Genomic DNA, 21,463 nt, shown 5'->3' with positions numbered 1-21,463 from the left:
AGGGCAGAAACGGCGGCCGATCTGCGGACCACGGCGTGTTGGCCGGCCTGGCTGGGTCGGCTCGTGCTCCTTGCGACGGCGTTGTTGCCGGCGTCAACTATCGCATATTCAGCTTAAATTAATCTCTCCTTTTATTATTTACAATTCTATCTGTGGTTTTATTGTTCTTGTTTTGATTGTAAAGTGTCCTTGAGTGTTTTGAAAGGCGCTTATAAATGAAATGTATTGTTATTATTATTATTATTATTATTATAAATTAAGGTTTGACTTGACCAGGGCTCAGTATCACACTACCCCACCTCCACTACATAAGGACTTGAACGTCTTACGTCGGGTAGTTTGAGCATGTTTTTTTTCTCCCCCTCCCTCCCTTGTGGTTTCTTTCTGACTTCCGGGTTGAGTGAACGCTGGCGCGTTTTGGTTGCCGCTGCTCAACCCGTATTGTTTTGTGTTTTTTGTTATTGTAAAGTGTCCTTGGGTGTCTTGAAAGGCGCTTATAAATAAAATGTATTATTATTATATATAAGGTGCATTGGATTATTAAGCGCACTGCTTGCTTTTGAGAAAATCGAATGCGATAGGGTGTGCCTTTAGGGTGGAAAATACGTTTTTTTTTTAATTTTTTGTTTTTTGTGTGGCTTAAGGCAGGGACAATGACTGTCTGATCCATAGTTGCAGAGGATAGTTCGAGGGATGTGAAAAGTCACCTCTCTAGCAGGGAAAGAGCTTGAGCAGGTGTTATTATATTTATTGGCCTCCAGCTAGGTGCCTGTACATTGTGATTCACCCCAGTGGGCGAGAGGGGAAATTCCCTCTGCCTTTGGGTGGAGGCGATGATTCCTGATTATTGTTTGTCCCTCTGTACGAAACAAAAATAAGGGTTAGAGCTTGCCATGGTTGTCCTTTGTCAGCCAACTGACAGATGTACCAGACAGATATGTTTCTTTTTTGCGACAAAATTTTAAGATCAATAGCTTTGAGGAAATATAAGTTGAGCGTGCATAACTTCAACAGTCATTGAAATGGGAACGTAAATTGACACAGACTGATGAACCACCCTGTATTTGGAATCATTTGTCCCACAGCACAAACTATCATATCGTATTTACTATCTTTGTCTGTGAGAGAGATGTTAGTTCATCAGCAGGCATTATCTGACATTTCCTAGCCATGAGTGTGTGTGATGTACCTAAGTGGAGATCAGTAAGCATCATGTATGTTTCATTTCTTTATCCGTCTGTGTAATAAGTTGAGTGAGAAGCGGAGTTTACATTTCATGTTTCATGAAACAAAGTGATATGTTGGAATTGGTAACGCTACATATATATATGTTTGCATTATTGTTGCTCACACTGTACTGAGAAGGGGGACCCACGTTGTCTCTTCAGGCCCGGCCACCAGGCGCTCGCCAACGAGCCCCACCTCCAGGCCTGGCTCCAGAGGGAGGCCCCGGTGACCCGCGTCCGGGCAAGGGAAACTGAAGTCTATTTGTTTAATTCTTCATAAGGGGTCTTTTGAACCATGCTTTGTCTAGACCCTCACCTTGGACCTGTTTGCCATGGGTGACCCTGCCAGGGGCATAAAGCCCCAGACAACTTAGCTCCTAGGATCATTGGGACACACAAACCCCTCCACCATGGTAAGGTGCTCATGGAGGAGCCGTTGGGGAAGGAGCCGAGCTGCTGTGCAAGGTAGAGAAGTTCCGACTGGATATCGTCAGACTTACCTCCACACACAGCCCGGGTTCTGGTACCAGTTCTCTCGAGAGGGGTTGGACTCTCTTCCACTCTGGAGTTGCCCACGGTGAGAGGCGCAGAGCAGGTGTGGGCATACTATTTGCTCAGTGCCTGTACATCGGGGTTCACACCGGTAGACGAGAGGGTTGCCTCCCTCCGCCTTCGGGTCGGGGGACGGGTCCTGACTGTTGTTTGTGCGTATGTACCCAACAGAAGTTCAGCGTACCCACCCTTTTTGGAGTCCTTGGAGGGTGTGCTGGAGAGTACTGCTGCTGGGGACTCCCTTGTTCTGCTGGGCAACTTCAATACTCACATGGGCAACGACAGTGAGACCTGGAGGGGCGTGATTGGGAGGAACGGCTCCCCCGAGCAGAACTCGAGTGGTGTTTCGTTATTGGACTTCTGTGCTCGCCAAAGATTGTCCATAACGAACACCTTGTTCAAACATAAGGGTGTGCATATGTGCACTTGGCACCAGGACACCCTTGGCCGCAGTTCGATAATTGACTTTTTGGTTGTAGTATCATCGGATTTGTGGCTGCATGTTTTGGACACTCGGGTGAAGAGAGAGGCAGAGCTGTCAACTGATCACCACCTGGTGGTGAGTAGGCTCCGATGGTGGGGGAAGATGCCGGTCCGACCTGGCAGACCCAAATGTATTGTGAGGGTTTGTTGGGAGCATCTGGCGGAATCCCCTGTCAGAAGGAGTTTCAACTCCCACCTCTGACAAGAGCTTTTCCCATGTCCCGGGGGATTCGGGGGACATTGAGTCCGAATGGACCATGTTCCGCGCCTCTATTGTTGAGGCGGCCAATCTGAGTTGTGGCCGTAAGGTGGTTGGTGCCTGTCGTGTCGGCAACCCCCGTACTCGCTGGTGGAAACCAGCAGTAAGGTATGCCGTCAAGCTGAAGAAGGAGTCCTATCGGGCCTTTATGGCCTGTGGGACCCCAGAGGCAGCTGACGGGTATCGACTGGCCAAGCGGAATGCAGCTTCGGTGGTCGCTGAGGCAAAAACTCGGGTGTGGGAAGAGTTCGGTGAGGCCATGGAAGCCGACTTCCGGACGGCTTCGAGGAAATTCTCGTCCACCATCCGACGTCTCAGGAGGGGGAAACAGTGCACCACGAACACTGTGTACAGTGGGGATGGGGCGCTGTTGACCTCGACTCGGGACGTTATGAGCCGGTGGGCAGAGTACTTCGAAGACCTCCTCAAACTCCACCAGCACACCTTCCTTGGAGGAAACAGAGTCTGGGACTCTGAGGTGGGCTCTCCTATCTCTGTGGTCGAAGTCACCGATGTGGTTAAAAAGCTCCTCGGTGGCAAGGCCCCAGGGGTGGATGAGATGCGCCCGGAGTTCCTCAAGGCTCTGGATGTTGTGGGGCTGTCCTGGTTGTCACGCCTCTGCAACATTGCGTGGTCAGCGGGGAGAGTGCCTCTGGATTGGTAGACCAGGGTGGTGGTCCCTCTTTTTAAAAAGGGGGACCGGAGGGTGTGTTCCAATTACAGAGGGATCACACTCCTCAGCCTCCCTGGTAAGGTCTATTCAGGGGTGCTGGAGAGGAGGGTCCATCAGGAAGTTGAGCCTCAGATTGAGGAGGAGCAGTGTGGTTTTCGTCCCGGCCGTGGAACAGTGGACCAGCTCTACACCCTTAGCAGGGTCCTCGAGGGTATGTGGGAATTCACCCAACCAGTCTACATGTGTTTTGTGGACTTGGAGAAGGCGTTTGACCGTGTCCCTCGGGGAGTTCTGTGGGGGGTGCTTCGTGGGTATGGGGTACCGAACCCCCTGATACGGGTTGTTCGGTCACTATACCACCGATGTCAGAGTTTGGTTCGCATTGCCGGTAAGTCGGAATCCTTTCCAGTGAGGGTAGGACTCTGCCAAGGCTGCCCTTTGACCGCCGATTCTGTTAATAACCTTTATGGACAGAATTTGTAGGCGCAGCCGAAGCGTTGAGGGGGTCCGTTTTGGTGGCTTCAGTACTGCATCTCTGCTTTTTGCAGATGATGTGGTACTATTGGCTCCTTCAAGCAGGGCTCTCCAACTCTCACTGGAGCGTTTTGCAGCTGAGTGTGAAGCGGTTGGGATGAAAATCAGCACCTCTAAATCTGAAACAATATTCCTCAGTCGGAAAAGGGCGGAGTGCCTGGGTCAGGGAGGAGATCTTGCCCCAAGTGGAGGAGTTTAAGTATCTTGGGGTCTTGTTCACGAGTGAGGGCAGGAGGGAGCGAGAGATCGACAGGCGGATCGGTGCCGTGTCTGCTGTAATGCGGACTTTGTATCGGTCTGTCATGGTAAAGAAGGAGCTGAGCCAAAGGGCGAAGCTCTCAATTTACCGGTCGATCTACGTCCCAACCCTCATCTATAGTCACGAGCTATGGGTCGTGACCGAAAGAACGAAATCCCGGATACAAGCGGCCGAAATGAGTTTTCTCCGCAGGGTGTCCGGGCTCTCCCTTAGAGATAAGGTGAGAAGCTCGGTCATCCGGGAGGGGCTCAGAGTCGAGCCGCTTCTCCTCCACATCGAGAGACACCAGATGAGGTGGCTTGGGCATCTGATTCGGATGCATCCTGAACGCCTCCCAGGTGAGGTGTTCCGGGCATGTCCCACCGGGAGGAGACCCCGAGGACGACCCAGGACACGCTGGAGAGACTATGTCACCCAGCTGGTCTGGGAATGCCTCGGGATCCCCCGGGGAGAGCTGGAAGAAGTGGCTAGGGAGAGGGAAGTCTGGGCTTCCCTGCTCAAGCTGCTGCCCCCGCGACCCGGCCCCGGATCAGCGGTAGAAGATGGATGGATGGATGGATGGATGCATTATTGTTGGAATCTGTACTTTAGTTTGTGTCTGATTTACAGTGTATATATTTGTTTACACCACACAGGCAGAATTATCTTGTTGTAGTAAACGTTTACCAACCTGCGCGTCAAAATATTTGGTTCATACATGTAATTGAAGTAAAGTGTTGTCTTAATGAATAAAAAATGTTTTTTCCTTTCCCTTAGTATCCAATAGTTCACAATACATCTCATGTTGTTTGTCTGAATAATGATTCATTGTGGAAAATGTATTAGAAATAAAATGCTTTTGAACCTTGAAAAAAAAATGTATAATTTTGTGGGTAAAAACAATTGCAATTAAATTATTTTCCACAATGGTCCAAATCGAAAGTAAATATTGCGCCACAGTTTTTTCTGTCGTCTTCCATAAAAATAAGCACGACTGAATATGCTTTGTAATGGAATACTGTACGTTTCATACAGTATTAAATAAGCAAAATAAATAGAATTCAAAGAACAACTGCACTCCTTATATTTAACACACTGAAGTATTCCACCACAAGGTGACATGGAAGTGGATCAAAATAAGTTCAAGTAGTTGATGTGTGTGCCACCATCGGTGTGAGCACACCAGAGCTTCATTCATTAAAAATAAATAAATAAATTTCCCTTTATGATCACCATAAATCCCTCCACACATGCCCCAGTCAGACTGTTGTTATTGCTTACAGTTTCTGTAAAATTTAGTAGGTAGATTTGGAACAAGAGCCACATTACACCTGATCTTGCATCCTCCAATGGCTTCCAGTAAAATTCCGACTCTATTATCATATGCTTTTAATTACTTCCAAAGCATGACATGACCTTGTCGCTTCCTCCATCTGTGAGCTCCTTCTTCTGCATTCCACGACACAACCTCTTCGCTCCAGAAACTTTGGCCTTCTCTCCATCCCGCTCACAAACCATAAATCAAAAAGTCATCGTGCACTTGTATTTTTAGCCCCGACTCGATGAAACCATCTTCCACAATCTGTTAAATATTCCGAATCCTTGGACGCCTGAAAACAGATTTATTTTGTCAAATGTTTCTGTAGATTGATAGACCTCCCTTTTGTTTCCATGCCATTTTTATTTTCATTCTGGTTTCATTTTATTTTGATGCAATTTGATTTGTGTTAGTGTCATATTTACCTCCATGTCTATATTATCTGTTTGTGTATTTTGTGTTGTCTGTGATAACCTATCTGTCTCAATTTTGATTATAATCGTGATCATAGAGACATTTTCGAATCCGCTTATCCTCACAAGGGTCGCAGGCATGCTGGAGTCTATCCCAGCTGTCTTCGGACACTGAACTGGTTGCCAGCCATTCTCAGGGTGCACATAGATGAACAACCATCCACGCTCACACTTAGTGACAATTTAGTGTGTTCCATTAACCTGCCGTGCATGTTTTTGGAATGTGGGAGGAAACCAAAGTACCCAGAGAAACCCCACGTAGGCACGGGGAGAACATGCAAACTCCACACAGGAAGGCCAGGGCCTGCAATCAAACTTTGCTACTGTGCACTGTGAGGCGTACATGCTAAGCAGGTGACCATTATGTCAACAAATGGTAAATCAGTGAAAACAAAATAAACAGATGCAATGCAATGTATCCGGTGAGAGTGAGCGAATTTGAACAGATGAGATTTGATTTGGGTTTTGGATGTTGAAAGCTAGTCTGTCTATATAATGTGTGAAGGGAAATAGACTGGGCGCAGAGCAGCTGAAGGCTTGGGCACACATGATACTAAAGTGAAATGAAGTGATGATGAGAAAACCAGCAGAGGATGAGCGAAGTTGGGCTGCGACATCCGATTATTATGCTATTCGATTTGTCATCAACAGTCGTCGTGATTAGTTGTCTAATCAGACCATGTGTAAATTACAGCAGATCACTCCAGCAAGCAGCTGCTCTTATAATAATAAGCTTACAGCTTGAATTATTTCAGGTGTGTACAAATTTAATGAGAGAATTACAATAACAGTACATTTATCCATCCATCCATTTTCTGATCCGGAGTTGGCAATCTTGTTTAAAGTGACACAGAGGATGAAGATTTCAGTGGATTTAATGATTCGGAGTGACACTGAAAGTTTGGTCAACTTGTTCGCATATTCTTTATGCTCTAGTTATCTGAATAACTCTTCATATGTTACGTAAACATACCAGGCATGTTCTTAGTTCGTTGTTTATGCATCATGTCACGATAGCATATCCTACACATATTCAGCCTGTTGTTCTCTATTTTTCCCCCCCTTAAAGACATGTCTGTTGTTGGTGTTGGATTTTATCAAATACATTTCCCAAAGAAATCTGACTTATACTTCAGTGTGACTTATTAGTATTGTTTTCTTCTTTATCATGCATTTTATGGCTAGTGTGACCTACACTGTGGAGTGATTTATAATCTGGACAAATCCAGTATTCTTGCTAGAATTTTGAGCGTGTGATACAAGGGAGGATTGTCTTGTCATAAACATGCCCTGTTTCCTGTGGGGGTGTGAACAAGGCCAGGATTGTTGAGGGGTAAAAAAGGTTGCGGGCTTGACTTCACTAAAAGGAGATCTCTTGTAGTTGTTACAATAGTGAGCATTAAAGATAAAAGAATCGGGAAAAGGTTCCCTCAGAACCTTTCACAGCGTTCTACAAAACTAAGAGTTAGTGTTGCACCAAGTAGGGGGTACCAGTACCATACAGTGACTTTCAGCTTGCAAAAATCACGTAATCTCATCACTGACAAGTTCCTGTACTTGGGAGGAAAAAAATGCAGTGAAAGTGCCCCAAATCTGTGTCAGACGGGGTTGGCACACACCCTGTCAGCCGCCTGAGTTGCACAGAAGACGAAAGCGGCAGGGCCACCATGTAGCTATTGACGCTTTCCAGTACAATTGTATCCACTTAAATTGATCAAGCCACTTTACCACATTGCCCATTTTTTGCGCGTCAGATTAAATCTTTTCCAGGAAGAATGGCTCAACACGAAAAATAAATAGTCTGGTTGTGTACATGAGCATTGTCACCGCCATCTCAGTTAACTTGCTATATATACACAAAGATGGTGCTGTAGTTGGCAGCCGTCTGCAAGAGCTCTGCTTTTTTGTCGTTTTTGCCTTTTGTCATATGGTGTTTGTTGTTCTTTGTGTGGACCCGATGTGGACTGTTTTCAACGTTTTGGCCACGGCATTCATCGAAGAAGAATCTGTGTGTGATGGTTGCGCCTTCTCAGGAGCACGTGTGTACCAGCACTAATTTTGATGTGGGCACAGGCTTTTTAAGTCTCACTTGCACATCAACATCCATACAAAAAGTACTCTGAGAGCATACCCGCTGATCCTATCTGTTGGGACCAAATATACTACGACACCTATAGATATCATGTATAAGTTGATCCACCTATTAATAGACCAAAGTGATGTTAGATTCTGTATTTCTGAAAGTGCTGCATTGAATAATACTTTTTTGTTACTGTCCTGCGCCTCCGAGAGATTGGACAATAAATCAAAAATTAACCTGGGTGGCCCGGTGGTCCAGTGCTTAGCGCGTCAACCTCACAGTGCAGAGGTACCGGTTCAATCCCAGCTCCAGCCTCTCTATGTGGAGTTTGCATATTCTCCCCGGGCCTGCATGGGTTTTCTCCGGGTACTCCGGTTTCCTCCCACATTCCAAAAACATGCATGGCAGGCTGATTGAACACTCTAAATTATCCCGAGGTGTGGGTGTGAACGTGGATGGTTGTTCGTCTCCGTGTGCCCTGTGATTGGCTGGCAACCGGTTCAGGGTGTCCCCTGCCTACTTCCCGAAGACAGCTGTGATAGGCTCCAGCACCCCCCATCACCCTCGTGAGCATAAACGAATTGGAAAATAAAGTTAACCTTCAACATGCATGTGTTTTTGGAATCTGGGAGGAAGCCAGAATTACACAGGGAAAATCCGCGCAAGCCCAGGAAGCAAAATCCACACTGAGGGATTTGGTCGAAGAGCCTCTTAACACACAGGCAGGCGTTATCACTTCTACTTGACCATGTTGCTCTAAGAGCAAAATATTTTACGCAACTTTTCTTTACAACTTCAGATGGCGGACCGCTGATGAAAAAGTTGCATAACCTGATTGTTTGTGTGGCAGTAAATCCAAGGCTTCTGCAGCAGACTGAATTTATTGACTGCCCTTTATTCAGTCCGTCCATGTTTTTGCTCGGGTATTAGCTTGCCTTGGTCAGAGGCCGGTCTATTGTCTGCCGGTTCTGCCCAGTCTTGCATGATATGAATAACGATTAGCAGTGATTGTTTATTAAAACTACCCAGGGTGTGATGTTAATGCATAGCAGCAGGAAATGAGGGGAATGTCACTGCATATATTGACAAAATGAATGGCAAAGACAATCTTCCATGAGGAAGTGGATGGTATGCAGCTGCAGCCAATCCAAAACATGTTCATTTAAATGAAATGGAATTGTTCATTTGAGCATTTTACAATCACCATGCGCTCTTCCGCTTTTAGGGCAGGGGTAATGGTTCTTGGACGCAGAATTTGGTCTTTCCTTTCCCCCTGTCACTCTGTTCCTATTCATTTTTTCTATATGTCAGGTGTGATTAATGTGCGGCGTACAACAAACAATGTCATTCTTAATTGCCGTTTCTGAATACATGTTGGCATTGCAGCCTTTGCTTGCGGTTGTGGAGTTTTTCAACAATGAGGGGTAGAAAAGAAACACACACACACACACACACACACATACATACACACAATTCACTTTGCAATGACAAGTGAATACCCATCCATCCATTATCCGATCCGCTTTATCCTGACAAGGGTCGCGGGGGTGCTTGAGCCTATCCCAGCAGTCCTCTGGCAGTAGGCGGGGGACACCCTGAACCGGTTGCCAGCCAATTGCAGGACAAGTGAATAGCTATCCTATTTTAAACATTATAGAAGATACTGTATGTTTTTGAAAAATGCAGGTACACTGACCTTAATTGTGATGACAGAAATAAATCATTTTGGTTAGTGTTCTGATAGAAAGCCCCTCCCCCAAAAATACTTAAAACTACATCTTACGGCAAGAGGGTTTCATCAACTGAGGGGGTACGCTTTGGGTGTTCCCTCTTGACTGTAATTAAGACCACATATCTTGGATTTTGCTGAGGTCGGGGACAGGGGTTTAATTTAAAAACCATTAAGGCACCACACATTATGAGAAAACCTGCACTGCATCCAATGAAGATATAATTCCAATTAAGTCTTATCGTTGTCTGATTTCTCCAGCACAAAACCACATCATAATTTTGCAAAAACAAGTAGTTTGGAATATTGGCCAACAACATGATATATCCATCCATCCATCCATCTTCTACCGCTTATCCGGGGCCGGGTCGCGGGGGCAACAGCTTTAGCAGGGAAGCCCAGACTTCCCTCTCCCTAGCTACTTCTTCCAGCTCTCCCCGGGGGATCCCGAGGCGTTCCCAGGCCAGCTGGGTGACATAGTCACTCCAGCGTGTCCTGGGTCTTCCTCGGGGTCTCCTCCCGGTGGGACATGCCCGGAACACCTCACCAGGGAGGCGTTCAGGAGGCATCCGAATCAGATGCCCAAGCCACCTCATCTGGCTCCTCTCGATGTGGAGGAGAAGCGGCTCGACTCTGAGCCCCTCCCGGATGACCGAGCTTCTCACCTTATCTCTAAGGGAGAGCCCGGACACCCTGCGGAGAAAACTCATTTCGGCCGCTTGTATCCGGGATCTCGTTCTTTCGGTCACGACCCATAGCTCGTGACCATAGATGAGGGTTGGAACGTAGATCGACCGGTAAATTGAGAGCTTCGCCCTTTGGCTCAGCTCCTTCTTCACCACGACAGACCGATACAACGTCCGCATCACAGCAGACGCTGCACCGATCCGCCTGTCGATCTCTCGCTCCCTCCTGCCCTCACTCGTGAACAAGACCCCAAGATACTTAAACTCCTCCACTTGGGGCAAGATCTCTCCCCCGACCCGGAGGGGGCACTCCACCCTTTTCCGACTGAGGACCATGGTTTCAGATTTGGAGGTGCTGATTTTCATCCCAACCGCTTCACACTCAGCTGCGAAACGCTCCAGTGAGAGTTGGAGAGCCCCGTTTGAAGGAGCCAACAGCTCCACATCATCTGCAAAAAGCAGGGATGCAATACTGAGGCCACCAAAACGGACGCCCTCAACGCTTCGGCTGCGCCTAGAAATTCTGTCCATAAAGATTATGAACAGAATCGGCGACAAAGGGCAGCCTTGGCGGAGTCCTACCCTCACTGGAAACGATTCCGACTTACTGCCGGCAATGCGAACCAAACTCTGACATCGGTGGTATAGTGACCGAATAGCCCGTATCAGGGGGTTCGGTACCCCATACCCACGAAGCACCCCCCACAGAACTCCCCGAGGGACACGGTCAAACGCCTTCTCCAAGTCCACAAAACACATGTAGACTGGTTGGGCGAATTCCCACATACCCTCGAGGACCCTGCTAAGGGTGTAGAGCTGGTCCACTGTTCCACGGCCGGGACGAAAACCACACTGCTCCTCCTCAATCTGAGGCTCGACTTCCTGACGGACCCTCCTCTCCAGCACCCCTGAATAGACCTTACCAGGGAGGCTGAGGAGTGTGATCCCTCTGTAGTTGGAACACACCCTCCGGTCCCCCTTTTTAAAAAGAGGGACTACCACCCCGGTCTGCCAATCCAGAGGCACTCTCCCCGTTGACCACGCGATGTTGCAGAGGCGTGTCAAACAGGACAGCCCCACAACATCCAGAGCCTTGAGGAACTCCGGGCGGATCTCATCCACCCCTGGGGCCCTGCCACCGAGGAGCTTTTTAACCACATCGGTGACTTCAACCACAGAGATAGGAGAGCCTACCTCAGGGTCCTCAGACTCTGCTTCCTCCAAGGAAGACGTGTTGGTGGAGTTGAGGAGGTCTTCGAAGTACTCTGCCCACCGGTTCACAACGTCCCGAGTCGAAGTCAGCAGTGCCCCATCCCCACTGTACACAGTGTTAGTGGTGCACTGCTTCCCCCTCCTGAGACGTCGGATGGTGGACCAGAATTTCCTCGAAGCCGTCCGGAAGTCGGCTTCCATGGCCTCACCGAACTCTTCCCACGCTCGGGTTTTTGCCTCGGCGACCACCGAAGCTGCGTTCCGCTTGGCCAGTCGATACCCGTCAGCTGCCTCTGGGGTCCCACAGGCCATAAAGGCTCGATAGGACTCCTTCTTCAGCTTGACGGCATCCCTTACTGCTGGTGTCCACCAGCGAGTACGAGGGTTGCCGCCACGACAGGCACCAACCACCTTACGGCCACAACTCAGATTGGCCGCCTCAACAATAGAGGCACGGAACATGGTCCACTCGGACTCAATGTCCCCCGTCTCCCCCGGAACATGGGAAAAGCTCTGTCGGAGGTGGGAGTTGAAACTCCTTCTGACAGGGGATTCTGCCAGACGCTCCCAACAAACCCTCACAATACGTTTGGGTCTGCCAGGACGGACCGGCATCTTCCCCCACCATCGGAGCCTACTCACCACCAGGTGGTGATCAGTTGACAGCTCCGCCCCTCTCTTCACCCGAGTGTCCAAAACATGCGGCCGCAAATCCGATGATACAACCACAAGGTCGATCATCGAACTACGGCCTAGGGTGTCCTGGTGCCAAGTGCACATATGGACACCCTTATGTTTGAACAAGGTGTTCGTTATGGACAATCCGTGGCGAGCACAGAAGTCCAATAACAAAACACCACTCGAGTTCTGATCGGGGGGGCCGTTCCTCCCAATCACGCCCCTCCAGGTCTCACTGTCATTGCCCACGTGAGCATTGAAGTCCCCCAGCAGAACAAGGGAGTCCCCAGCAGGAGTACTCTCCAGCACACCCTCCAAGGACTCCAAAAAGGGTGGGTATGCTGAGCTGCCGTTTGGTGCATATGCACAAACAACAGTCAGGACCCGTCCCCCCACCCGAAGGCGGAGGGAAGCAACCCTCTCGTCTACCGGTGTGAACCCCAATGTACAGGCACTGAGCCGGGGGGCAATGAGTATGCCCACACCTGCTCTGCGCCTCTCACCATGAGCAACTCCAGAGTGGAAGAGAGTCCAACCCCTCTCGAGAGAACTAGTACCAGAACCCAGGCTGTGTGTGGAGGCAAGTCCGACTATATCCAGTCGGAGCTTCTCTACCTCACACACCAGCTCGGGCTCCTTCCCTGCCAGAGAGGTGACATTCCATGTCCCAAGAGCTAGCTTCTGCAGCCGAGGATCGGACCGCCAGGGTCCCCGCCTTTGGCTGCCGCCCAGCTCGCATTGCACCCGACCCCTTTGACCCCTCCCACGGGTGGTGAGACCAACAACATGATATATTTGTTACAATACCTAACGACGTAACATTGGACAAGACTGAAAATGGAAACAGCTAAACAATATTTCAATAGCATTGTTGACATTGAGGAATCGAAATAAATCAGTCAGTCAGGAAAATGACAAATTGCAAAAGCAAGCAAAGTTCAGCCCGGAAATACAAACAGTCAGCATCACATTTGGAGACTAAAACAATACTGCGTCTTGTTTAGTCAAGACGTTATCTTTTTTTTTTTTTTTCCGCTTCGTGGGGCTCAAAAAACTGTCATTGTAATTCCGATCGCTACTTTAAGATGCAAAACCGAGTCTCACTTTTAGTCCTGGTGGGAAGCATAGCCTCAATGCATACAAATGGCAAAAGTTGATGATGCAGAGAGCAAGACATCAGTAAATATGTTTTATAGACAAGTTCTTCCTTGCTTTATTTTACATTTTTATTCACATGCAATACGTTTTTTTTTCAAGAACAGCTCACGTAATCATGGCCCATAAAATTACAATCAATTAATACTACAGGGATTCAGATATGGCCCAAACTTCACAGCCATCCGGCATTTCATTTCCTTCATCTGTATGAATTATTCCATCGCAGTGTGACTTGTTTCGTTTTAAAATCTGGCCAGTTTTCAGCCACAGTTCATGCATCCAGGAACCTCTCTTGTATCCTTGAGAGGTGGGTTCACAGATTCCTGAGCTTTTATGATGAACATAAAAATAGAATAAGAGTATGAAAGGTTGCACCAAATTACCATATTTTGGCTGATTTCAGTGACTGCATCACACAAAGCCTGAGAACTAATTATGTGGTTTGAAAGCAAAGAGTGTGTTTGGTCTCAGGGTGAAAAAAAAATTCAGACTGGAGGGACTAGAGCCAATTCTTTATGAGTGCAATAGTTCAGTCAACAGCAAGCAAAAGATTATTTGGTGATTATTTGATGATTTGGGAGTGAAGGCTTTTTGTTTAATTGAAGAGTCGTTTATCCAGAGTTGTAAATGTGAGAATTAACAGTTGTTTGTCAACATGTGCCCTGCGATTGGCTGGCGAACTGCCCAGAGTAAACTGGGATTGGCTCCAGCTCACCCACGAGACCAGGATAAGCGGTAGAAGAAAATCGATGGGAGGACATTAAAAATCTTGATGTGCAAGAATCTGCGCCTGATTAATCCTTTCAGGGACAGCGGTTAGTAGAGTGCACAGCTATTCACATTAATTAATCTTAATGTCACAGTTGTCAACCACTACAATGTCACATCAACCACTACAATGGACTCTAATGTGTGTTGCCATCCATCCACTGCCATAATTTTATTTTCAGGCCGAAAGACAAATAAAAACACTTGAGAAAGAAAATCATAGTGTAGGTTTTAATTACTTGTGCATGAAAGGGTTAAAGATGGAAATCGCACAGCCATCAAGCATGATACATCCCAGAATTGCTCTGCCAAACGGAGTAATTTCAATCAGAGTATTCAACGTGGATGTTAAGTAAATGGCAATCCCTTCTACATTCTGACCGAAGCGTCCTTTTGTGAGACACCTCACAACTCTTTTAAAGTGTGAAAATGCATATATCTTTCCAAAAAAAAAAAAAAAAGATGAAAACGGTCACATCAAGGTTGGGAATCACCTTTTTTTTTTCTTTGGTGGGTGCTGTGTGGGGAAGGTTATGTGAATGTGACTGCATGTACTTTCATCAATGAATTTACTAATCTTGCTGTGAGGCCTCATTTTAACCCTTGTTTAACCTGTAAAACTGTTCGGGAGAGGAATTTGAGAATTCAAAATTAAATTAGGTGTCGGATTAATGGATGAATTTCATGCAGTTGATTGAAATGACAGAAAAATGAGCAAATGTCCATCCATCCATTTTCTGATCCACTTATCCTCACAAGAGTCACGGGGCGCGCTGGAGCCTATCCCAGCTGTCTTTGGGGCAGTCGGCGGGGGACGCCCTGAACTGGTTGGCAGCCAATCGCAGGGCACACATAGACGAACAACCATCCGCGCTCCCACTCACACCTAGGGACAATTTTGAGTATTCAATCAGCCTGCCATGCATGTTTTTGGAATGTGGAACCTGGTGAAAACCTACACAGGCACGGGGAGAACATGCAAACTCCACACAGGAAGGCTGGAGCTGGAATCGAACTCTGCACCTCTGCACTGTTAGGTCAACCACTCGATCTCTGGGCCGCCCTGTGAGTCAACAGAATTATATTTTTTAAAAAAAAACTCATGAAACAGGCCTGGACCAAAATCATGATACTACCCTGAACTTAATAATTTTTGCACAACTTTTTGAGGCAATTTGTGCAATTGAATGAATTTTTGTAACTGTCAATGACAGTTCTGTAGCTCACAGCAGCACTCTTGTGATTCAGTTATCTCAGGTGTGAAAGGTTCTGTCTCCAGATGGCAGAGTTCAATTTCCTCCACCGATTTTGAATCAAAGAAGGCCACTTCAGAAAAGGTTCAGTGTTTTGCTCTGAGCTATTTTGGGTTTTTTAGCTGAATGTTTTTGGGTCATTATCATTTTGCAAGACATGTGACTGAGACAAAGCTTTCTTACACTGGGCAGCACATTTCTCTCTAGAGAACTGTACCTTGATATTTGAGATTTTATTGTACCATTTTTACTGTACAGATTCAAGACACCTTGTGCAAGATGTAGCAATTAAAGCAGCCCCATACAGGGCCGTTTCCATGTTTCACAGTGTCTATGATTCTCAGGTCGTAAAATGAAGTGGGTATGAATATTTTTTTCAAGGGACTGTTTTTTGAACCTGCTGATGTCTCTATAGTCACATTAATCTCTTGATGCAGCGATAGCATAGCACCAGTGTTACTTCCAAAATGTAATATCCTCATAACTCCTGAGTTACAAGGTGTGGCCTCGCAAAAAAAAAAAAGTCTGTGAAATTAAACTAGGGAATATCTTATACTCTTTCAATGATAAAAATAAGGGTGCACTTCAGGAATGAGGTCTAGTCACAACCAGACAGGGCATGTTTTGCAATGAAGTATTTTGGAACCTGAGGGTATATCCATCCATCCCTCTATTTTCTAATCTGCTTTTCCTCACAAGGGTCGCAGGCGTGATGATTTTGGGCAGTAGATGGGGTACACCCTGAACTGGTTGCCAGCCAATCGCAGGGCACACACAGAAAACAAAAAACATCCGTGCTCACACTCGCAACTAATGACAATTTTAAGCGTTCCATTACTGACAACATAATGACTTCCATAAAATATTTCAAAATATCGTTTATTTCAGTCCCACAGAGACCGAGAGAGTGTGACAACAATGTCACTCAATATTTCCGTGAGCTGACACAACTTCAAAATATATTTGCATGACCTGTACATGATTCCATTCGCCAGTTGTAATTTACATACACAAAGTTTGACAATGCAAGAGCACACAATAACCAACCACGGGTCATCCAATTCACTGATTGTCTGATTAGCTCATGTTTTTTTGTCTTCTGAGCTCTGCCGCAAAAAGAAAGAACAATTGTTTGTCAGGATCCTTGTCTTGCAAAATCCACACATTCATCCATTCGTTATCTGACCGCTTATACTCACAAGGGTCGCGGGCGTGCTGGAGACTATCCCTAGCCGTGTGCTCGCACTCACACCTAAGGACAGTTTAGAGCAGGGGTGGCCAACCCGCGGCTCGCGAGCCGCATGCTGCTCTTTGGCTGGTTCAATGCGGCTCCCGGGCTCTCACACGACAAGCGTCAAAAACGCCTTGGTAGTGGCGATGCCATTTAAACAAGGCGCCAACTTCACAGAACGTACTCCGTCAGTCTATCATCAATCCCGTTACTTGATTGACATAGAGGGCAACTAATCAGATGACTGCATCGTGTGTGTGCGTGTGTGTGTATGCTTGCACGTGCGCGATGGGGTCGTTCGTGAGAAGTTGGTCGCTTCAAAAGTCGATCTTTGGCCAAAAAAGTGTGTGTGCGCGTGTGTGCGTGTGCGCTCGTGCGTGAGGAAGGGTATGATGTGGCTCTTTGCAGGAACTCAGTAAAATAAATTGGCTCTTTGTCTGTGACTGGTTGGCCACCCCTGATTTAGAGTGTTCCATTTGGCAGCCATACATGTTTTTAGAATGTGGGAGGAAGCCGGAGTACCCGAAGAAATCCCACGCAGGCACGGGGAGAACATGCAAACTCCACACAGGGAGGCCGGAGCCGGAATCAAACGCTGCACCTCTGCACTGTGAGGCCGACGCGCAAACCAGTCGGCCACCAGACCACTGCCATATATATATATATATATATATATATACCATCTTGTCAGCCTGGATCTGGATGTCCCACAGGATCTTCACTCTGTCATTCTCCACCACCTTCGGAGGTGTTCCCCATTTTGACCTTGGGGTTTCCAGTCCATACTCCGCACAGATGTTTCGGTAGACTATGCCAGCCACCTGGTTATGGCGTTCCATGTAGGCTTTCCCTGCCAGCATCTTACACCCTGCAGTTATGTGTTGGATCGTCTCAGGTGCCTCTTTGCACAACTTACACCTTGGGTCTTGTCTGGTGTGGAATATCTGGGCCTCAACGGCTCTGGTGCTCAGGGCCTGCTCCTGAGCAGCCAGGATGAGTGCCTCTGTGCTGTCCTTCAGGCCAGCCCTCTCTAGCCACTGATAGGACTTCTTGAGATCAGCCACTTCAGTTATGGTCCGGTGGTACATCCCGTGTAGGGGCTTGTCCTCCCATGATGGTCCCTCTTCCAGCGCCTCATCTTCTGTTCCCCATTGTCTGAGACGTTCTCTGAGTACGTCATCCGTTGGAGCCTTCTCCTTGATGTATTCATGGAGCTTGGATGTTTCATCCTGGACAGTGGCTCTCACACTCACTAGTCCCTGGCCTCCTTCCTTTCGGCTTGCGTACAGTCTCAGGGTGCTGGATTTGGGATGGAACCCTACATGCCTGGTTAGGAGCTTTTGGGTCTTAACGTCCGTGGTCTGAATCTCTTCCTTTGGCCACCTTATTATCCCTGCAGGGTATCTGATCACTGGCAGGGCATAGCTGTTTATTGCCCGGGTCTTATTCTTGCCATTGAGCTAGCTTCTTCGGACTTGCTTCACTCGCTAGAGGTATTTGGCCGTAGCCGCTTTCCTTGTTGCCAGTTCGAGGTTGCCATTGGCTTGTGGTATACCGAGGTACTTGTAGCTGTCCTCAATGTCTGCAATTGTTCCTTCAGGGAGTGAGACCCCTTCAGTGCGGACTACCTTTCCTCTCTTAGTCACCATCCGACTACATTTCTCAAGCCCGAATGACATCTCGATGTCGCTGCTGTAGATCCTGGTTGTGTGGATCAGGGAATCTATGTCCCTTTCGCTCTTAGCATACAGCTTTATGTCATAATATATATATATATATATATATATATACTGTATATACCGTATATATATATATATATATATATATATATATATATACATCCCTCATTTATCGCGGTTAATGGGGACCAAAACCACCCGTGATAAACGAAAATCCACCAAGTAGCAACCAATTAACATAAACAGGTTAAAAATATATTTACAGTATATAGTCTGCAAAAAGTCTGCAAACGGACCGCGAGAAGCTGCAAAACAACAGCGAGTCACATCGAGCAACATATACAGTACTGTACTCCATGTATATTTAAAAAAAATATATATGTGTCACGTTGGGCCCGAAGCGACAGAATAATCGCTTCGTGCGCAACTACTAGAGATAAGTGGATCCCCGAAATAGCAGACACAGAAAAGTATTTTGTCACAAAAAAATGAGATTTAATATAACACAAAATCCCCGTCTAAACGGACAACCGAAAACGCTGGTCAAAAGAGAGGACCAGGAAAATAACAGAAAACGCTTGCGAAACAAAAACGGCAAGGAGAAAGTTCTTAAGTAAAATACCAATCAAACACGAGAGGAATATTAAGGCACGCAATATAGTCAAGTAAGTCAGAGTTTTAACCGAGAAGGCATAGACGATAGCAAATGGCACGGCATGGAATACTCCGGCAGTGAGTTGACTGTCGGAGTGCCTAGATATAGCAGGTGCAATCGTCAACTAATGGGTGGCAGGTGTGCAGGCGGCAAGCAAGAACGCCTGCCCCCTGCTGTCAAATACGGAACGTGACAATATGTTTCCACGATGCACTGGACCCGCGATAAACGAAGCGCGAAGTAGCGAGGGATCACTGTATACAGTATATACATATATATATATAGAAAGAGAGAGAGAGAGAGAGAGACTTTTGTGATAGCAAAACAAAACAAATATTTTATCCTATCTGTATTTTTACATAACACAATAAATTTTGGTTTGAAAACAGAAGTCAAAGATAATATTTTGTGAAATGATTGTTCAAGTTACTGCAAAAAAGGTGTGACAAAACATATTGCAAAATCCAAATGCTATTATTTATTACACACAGTAGTTTGAAATGTTACAGATTTTAGCAACGATCATGGAAGTTGACCCATTTGCTTTCGCTAGTCACATCAAATGATGCACGTGGCAGGTCAAATCTGCCCCCCCCCCCATGCCCACTCCCCCCGCCTCGCCTTTTACACATATGCCTGACACCTTTTCGTGCTATACCAGGTTATTAAAAAATAGGTGAGTGAGACAAGAATTCTGTGGTGATGTAGGCAGCTGTACGAGGGCAGGGGTTTGGGGTGTAGCCTTCTGAACGAAAATAATATGCAGAGGAGAATAGTTGTCGGGCTTTGCGTGGTGTGCGGTTGATTTACATGGTTTCACGCAGTCAGTCCACAACAAGGGAAGAGAACCCAGTCGATCAACAACAGGGATAGAGAACCCGAGGGCAGAGCTACGCTTTCCCTCGCAGATGCATCTTTGTGAGAGCACCCATTTCACTGCGATGACGATTTGAAGAAGCGCTGCTCATTTCTCCGGGGACGTTGCCTTTTCTCTCCTCCTCCTCCGTCGGAAGTCAGTTTCCTCGAGCAAGTGACGCTCTCCTTCTCTTCGTCTGCACACGCTCCGAATAACACACACGCACACAGACTCACAGTGTTTCATAACAAGCCTGTTTACTTGGCGAGAGAGAAAAGCTCTGACGCCAATTCGAGCAGGCATCTTGCATCTTGCTTTGCCGAGTGGAATTTGCGGACCGCAGCGCGAAGACGCCAACGATACAAGAACGTTTCAAGTTATCCCTGCAACTTGCGCAGTTGATAGGGGAAAATGGGAATTTGTGGCTCTTTGACGGTGACTGGGAAATGCCTCGTCGTCCTCGGACTTAAATTGTTATTTCTGGTACCTGCGGGAGTTCCTATCAGAAGCGGGGATTCTGTATCAAAGGACAACATTACCGTGAGACAAGGGGACAGCGCTGTGTTAAAGTAAGTCTGTTGTCCGTCGTGCCATTACATTGGTCATGATGAGCGCCTGCGTCGTGGATGGCTGCTGTCATGTGCTGTCACACCATGCGTTAGCTATGACAGCTGCTCGTCGTCCTCCTTTAGAGTTATGAACGATATTCCAAACGTACTCAAATAATCATTTTTTTTAATATGAACGATGGCGTTGAATGTAACATTGGAAAGTTCCAATTAAGTCTTATCGTTGGTTTTCAGCCTTCCTTGTTCATTGCCCTTGAATGTTATTGATCGGTTGGTTAATGTCTTGGTGAGGGTGCAAGGAGGAGCTGAGATACCCAAACTAGCATACAGCACGGGTGGTCTTCAAATCGATTTGTGTGAGTGATACAAATATACACTTATATTTGAATTTAAAGGGTTGTTTGACGAGTCAAGGCAGCAATTGATTGATTCCAAACGTTTTAAATTTAAAGGAGTTTCTTCAGTCCATCTATATTTTAACGAGGTATAAATGTTGGCATGATTTTCCACGGGGATGCTGTTAAATTAAGCATACTGTATATTAAGCCTATGATTAAATGTTAACAGCGCTATCTTTTGTTCAATCACAACAATCTCCTTTGGCTTTGTGTGTTTTGCATGTGATACTTTTTTTTGACCCACCATCAAAGATAGACTTTACAGTTGATGGAATCATAAACCAGTTATGTCGTTGCGGTTATGTATGTCGTGTTCTGTTGAAGAAAAAAAAATACACCGTAATTGCAGTGGGTATCAAAAGTCAACACACCCCTGATTACACTCCAGTTGTTTGTAATACAGTATACACACTCCTGTTTAAGGATTTTTAAAAAAACTAACTAAAGAGACTAAAATACATAATTTTCAAACGTTTTTTTTCTTCTATTGATGTGACCGTATACCTGTACAATTCAATTTGGGGGGAAAAAGTCAAGAGAGGAAATAAAAACGATTACTTTTTTTGTTTGTTTGTTTTGATTCCTAGCAGAAGCTTAAATATTTTGTGCTAACACTGACTTCTACTTCGAATTTCCCTCTACCTTCACTAAGGTTCACACTGCAGAGTATGATGCAAAATTTGTAGTTTTTGTTGAATCTGAACAAAAACTAAGGTTAAGCATTAATTATGGTGACCAGTGAAAAACAATGATCA

The 21,463-nt window shown here is 46.4% G+C and overlaps 1 protein-coding gene across 1 annotated transcript in view; it reads left to right on the top strand.

Annotated features, from left to right (window-relative positions):
• The first annotated feature begins 19,697 nt into the window (after positions 1 to 19,697).
• Positions 19,698 to 21,463, top strand: part of opcml (opioid binding protein/cell adhesion molecule-like) — a 144,052-nt gene continuing 142,286 nt past the window's right edge. Inside the window, exon 1 of the mRNA XM_086130794.1 lies at positions 19,698 to 20,310. Coding sequence (XP_085986920.1) covers positions 20,153 to 20,310 — 158 coding nt within the window. The 5' untranslated portion in view covers positions 19,698 to 20,152. The remainder of the gene's footprint in view (positions 20,311 to 21,463) is intronic.

The sequence above is a fragment of the Hippocampus guttulatus genome, chromosome 15 (genome assembly GCF_054856545.1).
Source record: "Hippocampus guttulatus isolate MCC_2025c chromosome 15, RoL_Hgut_1.0, whole genome shotgun sequence".
Classification (NCBI taxonomy): Eukaryota; Metazoa; Chordata; class Actinopteri; order Syngnathiformes; family Syngnathidae; genus Hippocampus; species Hippocampus guttulatus.
Note: the sequence above shows the minus strand (reverse complement) of the source record. Positions and strands in the feature narration are given on the sequence as shown.